At 32.9% G+C, this 10,530-nt stretch overlaps 2 protein-coding genes and 1 non-coding gene across 3 annotated transcripts; 1 reads left to right on the top strand and 2 right to left on the bottom strand.

Annotated features, from left to right (window-relative positions):
• The first annotated feature begins 5,425 nt into the window (after positions 1-5,425).
• TRNAF-GAA (transfer RNA phenylalanine (anticodon GAA)) lies at positions 5,426-5,498 on the top strand. Its single transcript has one exon. It is a non-coding gene; the product is annotated as a tRNA-Phe (tRNA).
• Positions 5,499-7,446: 1,948 nt separating this feature from the next.
• On the bottom strand, positions 7,447-8,750 carry LOC143593161 (uncharacterized). Its single transcript, XM_077072878.1, has 2 exons — positions 8,388-8,750; positions 7,447-8,250 (listed from the first exon to the last, which is right to left on the bottom strand). The coding sequence occupies exons 1-2, from the start codon at positions 8,748-8,750 to the stop codon at positions 7,447-7,449; spliced, it is 1,167 nt and encodes a 388-aa protein (XP_076928993.1).
• Positions 8,751-8,851: 101 nt separating this feature from the next.
• LOC143593160 (uncharacterized) lies at positions 8,852-9,934 on the bottom strand. The gene is made up of 2 exons (XM_077072877.1): positions 9,441-9,934; positions 8,852-8,864 (listed from the first exon to the last, which is right to left on the bottom strand). Exons 1-2 carry the CDS (start codon positions 9,932-9,934, stop codon positions 8,852-8,854), a joined length of 507 nt encoding a protein of 168 aa, XP_076928992.1.
• Positions 9,935-10,530: the final 596 nt, after the last annotated feature.

Raw genomic sequence — 10,530 nt, 5'->3', positions numbered from 1 at the left:
GAGCTTGAGTGTGTGTTTTGGGTTTTGCATGGAATATGTGAAAATGAATGGATTAAGGGTTAATTATTGTTTATATATCATGGATCATGGGCTTAAGCCCATGGTCTTTTCTCTCTTTATTTTAACCCAATTCCATAACTCATATTTATTTAAACCAACACAAGCCCGACTCATAATAATTCATAACTTATTTTATTAACCGAAACGAGAAAACGGGATGTTACAACTATTGCCCTTAAGCTTAACCTTGATAAAGTTTTCAACTTTGTCTTTGAATGAAAATGCTTGTTTTAATGTAACATTTGATATAGCATGCTTTGGCTTAATAGGTTCTAACACGTTGGTGAGTTTCTCCAAGTAAGTAAACGGGTCCCGCGGTTGATTGGGATTTATGTGAATTACTTTTCCTTAGGCAAGAAACTCACTACCAGCGATACCCCCCTTACAGTTTACTACATGGCCGTCAAAATATAATTTTTGTTAACATTACTTCATCAAGAAGTAACGTTTATGAAAATTCTTTGTGAATGTTATAAAATACTTTCAAGGTTAAACGCCATAGCATTGTTTAATATCTAAGCTATAACTTTAACAACTTAAACATAACTCCTACCTTAAACGAGCACTCGGAATACAAATAACAAGAAAAGAGTGATGACTAGACGGGTAGGATCTTGATATAAACTCGCTTAAATGATTGATAACTCGGTTGGGACTTCGTTACTTCCCTAGGCTATGTATGTGTGGGATGAAGGTGTTATGGGATAAATTTGGATTCAATCCCGTGACCTCCTATTTATAGGCTAATTCTGCACCCCATCGCGATACGCGATGGAGTTTATTGCCGGCCATCGCGTATCGTGACACCACAATCATAGAAGAATGCCACGTGTTGACACGTGGCCTGTCAAAACGTGCCACGTGGTTGGACACGTGTACCCGGTTGCTTAACGAGGTCATTGCGTATTGCGATGGTCCTATAGGTTTGGCCATCGCGTATCGCGATGCCGCCCATATATCGATTGATGCAAGTCCATCGCGTATCGCGATGGTTCTTTAATTTTTTCATCTCGCATCGTGATGGGTCCATATTTTCAGATTTTCTATTTTAAGTCCCTAGACTTTATGAATTGATATTTTTGGCTTAGTTATATAAAGGTATCTTACGTGGTGTTACATCTTCCCCACCTTATGAATAATCTAGTCCTCGAGATTTATTGGAATAGATGAGGATACTTCTTCTTCATTTCTGACTCGAGTTCCCACATATACTCGGGTCCTCGTCTAGAATCCCATTTAACCTTTACTAGCTTGCGTCGTTTGTGTTTGAGGAACTTAATCATGTTGTCTTCAATTTGAATCGGTTGTTCTAAAAACTTAAGCTTTTCATTAATCTTCACATCCTTTAAAGGCATTGCAAGGGTTTCATCGGTTAAACACTTGCGTAATTTAGATACCTGAAACACGTTGTGAATGCCTTTCATTTCCTCAGGTAACTCTAGTCGATAAGCAACTGGATCAATGATGTGCTAGAAAACAGTCAATTAAATATTAACTAAACTAAACAAGTAATAAAAACTATACTTAAGACTCACCTACACAAAACACCGGCAAGTGAACCGGTCAATTGTACTAAAGCTAAGTAAGTCCGGAATATCGAATCCACATGACTCTATAAATTACGTTAATTAACTAATTAGACTCGACTTACGACACGACTATTTATTATTATGTTTAAAGGGGGATTTTTAAACTAAGATTAATCTAAGAAAGCAAATAAACAAGTAAAAGAGAAAACAAGCAATTAATCACGAGATCGAAACCAATCAGAGAAGGAATCTACCTAGGTAAGAATCTCATGTATCAAAAATCATCAAGCAATGGACAAATAATATGATATGGAAACTGATTTCTAAACGTATTCATCTAACAAACCCTAAATCGCATCAAGTAAAATCCTAAAGAATGAATATTAGATTATTAAGCAATCAGTTGTATTGATTTCCTCACAGTCATCAATTAGGGTTAATTAATAGTATCTAAAGCAAGCAATCTTATGAAACACTAAGCCCTAGATAACTTGATAAGCTAAACACGACATCATGAACATGGATCAACACACTAAGCAAGAATATTGTCACTATCTATCCTAGCATGCAATTGACCAAGATACATGAACAACTCCTCACCTTACAGCTATTGGAATTTAGCAGAACATTCAAAACCTTAACCAACAATCAACTAGCTTATATGATCTAATGGGCCCATTCAATCACAATAATCAAAACACCAAGTAATTATTAAACATAAACCCTAAATCTAAAGAACACAATCAAGAGATAAAAGATTTATGTGAAGCTATAATTAACAATCAATCAAGATAACAAATATTCATATGCATCATGAAAGCAAAATCAAGTCTTTACTATTAAATCAACGAAACCATAATCAAAATATTATTCCAAAGCAAGAATCATGCATCAAACATGTTCATCAAACCTAGGTAGACATGAAGTCTAGCCTAGAATCATTATTGAAAACAATCCTAAACAAGTCTTAAAAACAAAGAGAAACATCTTGAAAGATAATGAACAAGAACAAAGATAAAGAACGAGAGAACCCGTCTTAATCGACCCTTGAACCCTTGTACGAAAGCTTGATGATCCTCCTTGATTCCTAGCTCCAAAACACCTTCAATACCTAGGAAAATCGGCTGGAATAAAGCTTAAAATCGGCTAGGTTATAAAGAGATGTTTATATAAGCGAGAATGGTCTTGGACTTGCAAAGATGGTTGACCAGAGAGGCCTAGGCGCCGCGCGAAGGCTATGCCCATGGGGACCGCGCGGCGCGGCGTGCTATAGGAGAGAGCTACGGATTTTTCTTGTTATTCATTATTAACTCTTGCCAAATCTTGATAAATATCTTCCTTGAACTCCAAGTAACACTTAGAACCTTCTAGCCCTTCTTTTCCTTGACTTTCAAATCACCATCTATATGAAAACAAATCGAAACGCTAAGTGGAATAATCATGTAATCATCAACGAACAAAACGAACTTCAAACTTCGCATAAAATGATAGAAAGAATTAAAGCTTAACATGCAAGACACCAAAAGAGTTGAAACACTATAACTATAACATACTTGACTCAAAACTTAAATTAAAGAAAGATAAACGAAACACGAATCAAACCCAACTCAAAACATTAAAGAAACACAACTTTACACGGGATACGAGATGTATAAATAGATGTATATCACTCAATCCTTTCAAGTATTTTAAATGGTCCAACGAAGTGAGGACTCAATTTTCATTTCTTCCCAAATCGTACTACACCTTTCCAAGGTGATACCTTGAGTATTACTTTATCTTCTTCTTTGAATTTTAATGGATTATGACGAATGCCCGCATAACTTTTCTGTCTGTCCCTTGCTACTATTAATCGTTCACGAATTTGTGTTACTTGATTGGAGTTTCTTTGAACGATTTCTGGTCCTGATAATTGGTTATCACCTGTCTCAGACCAACATACATGTGTTCTACATTTACGTCCATACAATGCTTCAAATGGTGCCATTTGGATACTCGTATGATAACTATTATTGTACGAGAATTTCATTAGAGATAAATGAGTATCCCAACTACCTTCTAAATCAATTACACAGGCACGAAGCATATCTTCCATAGTTTGAATTGTACGTTCACTTTGCCCATCTGTTTGAGGATGATATGCAGTACTTAGATTTAGTCGTGTTCCCATGGATTTTTGAAAACTCGCCCAAAAATTTGAAGTAAAATGACTATCTCTATCAGAGATAATGGATAGTGGCACACCATGTAAGGATACTATATTTTCCACATATAGTTGTGCTAACTTATCCATGTTGAACGATTCTTGTATCAAAATGAAATGAGCAGACTTGGTAAGTCTGTCTACAATAACCCAGATTGCATCATTTGAGGAGAAGTATTGGATAACTTCATAATGAAATCCATGGCTACCATATCCCATTTCCATATTGGTATTTCTGGTTGTTGCAGTAATCCTAACGGCTTTTGATGTTCAGCCTTTACTTTAGAACATTACAGGAATTTAGCAACATACAATGCAATATCCTATTTCATATCAATCCACAAATAATCACTTTTTAGATTGTGATACATCTTGTCACTACCCGGATGCATCATGTATTTTGATTATGTTCTTCCTCAAGAATCTTATCTCTTAAATTTCCAATTATCGGTACCCAAATCCTCTTGCTGAGTCTAAGCATTTCATCACTTCCTTTAACTAACTGATCGATGGTACCATTTTCCTTCTCGGCTTTAATATTTCCTTCCTCCAATGCTAACTTCTGAGCTTCTTTAATTTGGTTGACTAAATCAACCTTGAGCTCTAATCTGAGAGCTCGAACCCTTTTTGGCTTATTATGTTCTTTTCTACTTAATGCGTCAGCCACTACGTTGGATATTCCTTCATGATATACGATCTCACAATCGTAGTCGTTGAGAGTTTCCATCCAACGTCTTTGTCTCATATTCAACTCTTTTTGATCAAAAACTATTGCATGAGAAGTCTTATTCCTGAAATTGGTTCATATACGATCTCACAATCGTAGTCGTTGAGAGTTTCCATCCAACGTCTTTGTCTCATATTCAACTCTTTTTGATCAAAAACTATTGCATGAGAAGTCTTATTCCTGAAATTGGTTCATAACCAAATTTCTTTCAATTATACATATATGACAATAATAATGAAATTTTCAATAGAAAGAGCGTTCTCGGGTATATTTTTGCACGTGCATTATATTTTTTGTTAAGTTTATTTTTTTTTGAAAAAATCATTTTGTGGTATAAATAAAATCAATTTATGTATAATGATACAAGTATAGAGGTAATACATTTTTCTATATACATTATGTATTTTTTATTTGTAACTTGATTATTTAGATTATCTCGTGTTTTACACGGGCTCTAAAATTAGTTTATAAATACCACTCCCTCCGTCCCTCTACAAGTGTCATAGTTTGAAAAACACAAAGTTTAAGAAAGTTTGAATGATTCTACTTTTTGATTAAAAAATGACAATAATGCCCTTAATACATATAAAAGACAAAATTTAAGAAAGTTTGAATGATTGATTTGTGTAAGGGTAAACTTGGAAATTAGTTAATAAATTTTGAAAGTGGACATTTGTGATGGGACAAACTAAAAAGGAAATGTGGACACTTTCAAAGGGACGGAGGGAGTACTATATTATTTCACAATTATGGAAAATAAAATGTGACGATTTTTTTAGTTGATTTATGAATTTTATTATTATGATTTTCAGTGCAACGGAAGATTAGATGTGACAAAAACTAAGTTGTAAGGGTTTTTTATTGTTATAGAATACTAATAAACAAACAATAATATTTCAACATACTGCGGGGATAGCTTAGTTGGGAGAGCGTCAGACTGAAGATCTGAAGGTCACGTGTTCGATCCACATTCACCGCAATTTTTGTTTTTTCATCTATCTATAAGTTTATGACTAAAAAACTATAAGAGATATACTCTTACTATATCTCTCATTTTAAAACCTTACTAGGTTATTGACCCGCGTAACACGCGGGTGGAAAAACATGTCACTACACAAAATCTAGTTAAACATAGATTTAGGTTAACATACTACTTGTTCATATTTGTTACAAAAGTATTATAAAATTACATTGTCTTAACCTTCAAACTTCAAAATTACAATAAGTTAAATGAAACAAAACAACCAAAAGACATTAACAAACATACTAACCATGTTCTTTGATTTTAAAACATCATCAAAGTCTTCAAAATTTATACCAACATAAACTCTCATTTCCTAATAACCTGAAAAGTTATAAAAACAACACAATATTCAATTAAAGTAAACTTAACATAACAACATGTTTAATAATTACTAACATCTAAGCATTACAAAATTGTTATGTACAACCTAAAAATCTAAAGTTCATAAATAAAGTTATTAGTTGGTCTAAAAAGATGTTGACAATATACATGTTTTATTAAATATATGAACAATATCTAACGCATTAATATATTACCTTCTACTTCGTCATCGGACAACAAACTTTCCAGATAACCATCATAATCACTATCATAGTTTGCACATTCGGCTAACCGTTTAACCTTCAAACCAACCTCCCTTTCCAACTCAAGATGTGTAATTTCTTTTCTATGATTAGATAACTTCAACATATCTAGCTATCTCAAAAGGAACAAATCATCACATGACAATAGTTGTTTAGGATTCAAATTTTTATACTTTTCATTGTCAAACTTGATAACAACTTTGTTTTGATTAGGATAAAAAAACCACTCCCTAACATGTTCAAACGGTAAAACATATTGGTTAAGATCATCAAGGTAATGATGTAAAAGATTAATGAGATTGGTTTCCTCTATACATGGAGGAAGTTTCCGAACACCAATCTCATGAATCTGATGTTTAAGGAGGTTATTAAACATAATCACAGATTCAATATTATCTTTGTGTATCATGAGGAAATCGCTAAACAGGAATTCATACTTACGTAAAACCGTAGAAAACTTCCAATTGACAATGGTAGACATTTTTTTGATATTAATTTTGTTATGAAAACCTTTAAAGTGTAAAAGAAGAAGAAGATGATGCTGATGAGTTAAGTTGATAATTATAAAATATATAAACGAAGTGACGGTTAGTTTTCCAAAGATGTAAATGATTATATCTATCTAATGAGTATATCATGTATAGTTACCCTATATTTGTAATATTTTATTAGATATTATATTTACTATTTTAAATACTTTAACTAAAAATTGGAATCCTCATATAAACAATTGCATCTTATTAAACATTTGGATACGAGGTTTTTTATATATTAACATTAAATAATTATTTATAACTTAATAACAATTTATAAGATATAATAACAAACACAAATACAAAAAGTTTTAGAACTAAATAAAAAAGTATATAACAAATAAATTCACATGATAAACATAAGTGTAGAATAGAAATAGATGACAAATTTACTATTTATCATTCTACATTTCCAAAAATCTCTTTGTAAACAACATTTGTTGTTTTATTTGTAAGCTTTGATTCTTTGTCGAGTATCACTAACTTAATACCATCTCGACTCTTCACTCTTGACAAAGCCACATAAAGCTGACAATGGGAAAATACTGGATCTTTAAGATACAATCCAACTCTTGACAAATATTGACCTTGACTCTTGTTGATTGTCATGGCAAAACATACTTAGATAGGAAACTGTCTTCTTTTTAATCTGAACGGTAGTTTCTTATCAGTTGGTGTAAGACTTACTCGACTAATTAGAGTCCGATATCCTATATTCGTACCAGAGACAACTTTAGCTTCAATTACACGCCTATCGAGACTAACGACTTGAAGTCGCGTTCCATTTCACAAACCCTTATTATGATTAATATTCCTTAATAGCATGATAGGAACACCAACTTTGAGGACCAATCTATGGTTAGGCATTCCAGAAATCTTTAAACCATTTAACAAATCAGGAGAGTACAACTGTGGATCAAAATCCTCTGAAACGTCTTCACATTCAGCTAAACTGTTGGAACTTAGATACTCGACTTCTTCACCAGGAAATATGGCTAACATACGTTCATTAATTTCTTGAACAACCTCATTCAAAGGTGCCAACAGTGCTCGATCCTGAAAGTAAGTAAGTTCGTTGAATCTATCTAATATATTAGGATATACAAAGCTTATTAAATCACCCATCGGATCAACTGAGTTCAAAATCAGAAGATCATCTGGAATATCAATAACAGACTGCCCGTCATTTGGACCCCCAACGTTTCCTTGACCTATGTCTAACAGCCAATCAGCAAACTCTCTGATGTTTTCAACGTCTGTAGATCGACACCCAACTATAAGCCTTGTGTTCTTAGTTAGTTTAAGAACTTTACATTTTGACCAGATATAAGAAGAATTTATGCAAGCATTGACACATTCACTTCTTGTACCGTTGGTTACAACGGGCAAGATTTGCCGAAAATCACCACCAAAAACAACAACCTTACCTCCAAAAAGTGATTCGGAAGTATTACCAGAATCACCATTCATAACAACGTTTAAAGTCCTGTCCAAGGCTTCGAAAGCATGCTTATGAATCATGGGTGCCTCATCCCAAATTATTAAGCTTGTCTTTTTCAATAACTCATATACGTCGGTATTTCCTTTAACCTATTTTATGAAAGAATAAATAACATAAACAAAGTAAGATATTTAAAGGTAAATTGATATTGGAATAACAAATAAAGCCATATATAATAAAAAAATCATTAATATAACAATTAACATAAACTGGCTTGTAATATTACCGGACAAATGGAATCTTCGGTCAAATTAATAGGTATTAAAAATCTCGAATGTGCGGTTCTTCCATCCTCCAAAAGCAAAGAAGCTATACCGCTTGAAGCGACATTCAACATAACTTCTCCTTTTGACCTTATCGATGCAGATAAGGTTTTCCATAAATAAGTTTTTCCAGTACCGCCATAACCATAAACAAAATAAACTCCACCTTTTTTATCAATCAAAGCACTCATTATTTCATTATAAACCCCTCGTTGTTCATCTGTTAACGAATCAAACATATTGTTAAATTCGTTATTCATGGTATCGGTATCATATGAGAGCTCTTCCACCATTAATGGATTAGTTGCTCTTGAAATTGTCTCCATATCTGGAAATGGAATTTGTTTATATCTTCTAAGACTGGAGTTGTTTAAAATTAGAAAATTTTTCAATTTCCAAGAGTGCTAGGTTTTTTAACTGTTCTTGATTAAGAATCAAACCTGAAAATAAAATAAAAAAATAATTAGATTAATATTTATGGAATATTAATTGATATTAGGTAATTTCCATAATTTAAATAATTAAAAGATGAGTAAATCATATCGGGGTTCTTTTGATCTTTTTGTTGTTTGTATAGTATATCGTCTACTAACAGTTGCCAAGTGCTTTCCCAAACAAAATAAGGTCTAGATAAACTATAAGTAATCAACATTGTAACAAATAAATTTCTTAAATAATATCCGGTAGAGGTATGACTTGCTTCTTCAATGGCTTCTATGTATTCCTTGTCATCATCCAAAAGACCTCTTTTGTAACATGCATCTCAAAAAGTTTCACACACAACTCCATCAACTGTTAGAATGTCTTCAAAACATTCTGGGCCTCTAACCTTATTTAATAATATTCTTAGATAGTAAGCCTCGTCGAATGCGGGTGGAACAGCATGAACTCTACCTATTGCAAAACCCCTTAGGCGAGGTTCCCATTTACGTAACTGTTTTTTCCAGACATACTTTGTTGGAAACTCTGCGTATGTGAGAGTTTTTGCAAGATCATGGTTCTAATTACACTCAAACCAGCCGGTAAACATCGAAGAAACATTAGTTGTCTTGTATAAAATATCTTCAATATCTTCGTTAGCACCATATATTACTTGTTGCTCACCGTGTAAATGAAAAGCAAGTTTCATAACAGACGGAATCCTATAATGCACATCAAATGAAAATATCCTCCATGCTGCCTCGCATGCAGAGACATATCTACAATCATAAAACGCTTTGATTTCATCTAAATTAGGATATGGGTTATCACCATTGTTATTTTGTACAAGAGAAATTGTTGCTCGGTCTGGACCCTTATTAATGCATTTGAACAAATACTTTATTGATCCATCTTGATTACACCACTCAACATTAATATGTGCTTGAAATTGTTTTAATAGAGTCTTGTTGTATGGAACAACAGTTCTATTATCCATCATTATATGTGACTTAACAACATATTGCCCGTTATCTCTTCTTTTGTATACCAGAAAACCTTGGGAATCAACAGCTGTCTCATCATTAAACATTTTTGGGAAACTTTTGGAGCATTTTTTTGTTTACCATGCACGTACACTTTGGATTAGCATCACCACACGGACCGTGAATCATATGATCAGATACAAGCTTGTATAGGTCTGGATCACTGTCTTTGTTTGGAATCTCAGCAGAAATAAATTTATCTACATCTTTTGGATTATGAATCTTGCTACATGGATGCATAAATATACAAATATGAGCATGCGGTACGCCTCCTTTTTTGAAACTCTATCGTGTAAATAACTGCAACATACATAATGAAAGTAAATATTCCACAAGTTTTAATAGGTAAACAAATAATCTGTTTGTTTAAATTGAATTTTATGTCTATACAAAGTAAAATATTAAAGTAGATCATGTTTATAAATTTATACTCATCAAATTAATGAAAGTTACCTGCTTGAACCTTTCCAAACAAAGACTTATCCTTCACCAATTTAATCATTGCATCAAGTTTGACCTAAAAAAGCCGACATAAAATATCAGGTCTATCCTCCGACTTTAACGTTGTATCCTTAAGAAATCTTTTAACTTTTTGGCCAATTGGGATTACAGGTTATGGTTATGAAAAAATCGGGATAACCAA

This window comes from Bidens hawaiensis, unplaced genomic scaffold (genome assembly GCF_021521415.1).
Source record: "Bidens hawaiensis isolate Kalapana, Puna unplaced genomic scaffold, B.hawaiensis_p1.1 tig00041734_1, whole genome shotgun sequence".
In the NCBI taxonomy this organism is placed as follows: domain Eukaryota; kingdom Viridiplantae; phylum Streptophyta; class Magnoliopsida; order Asterales; family Asteraceae; genus Bidens; species Bidens hawaiensis.
Note: the sequence above shows the minus strand (reverse complement) of the source record. Positions and strands in the feature narration are given on the sequence as shown.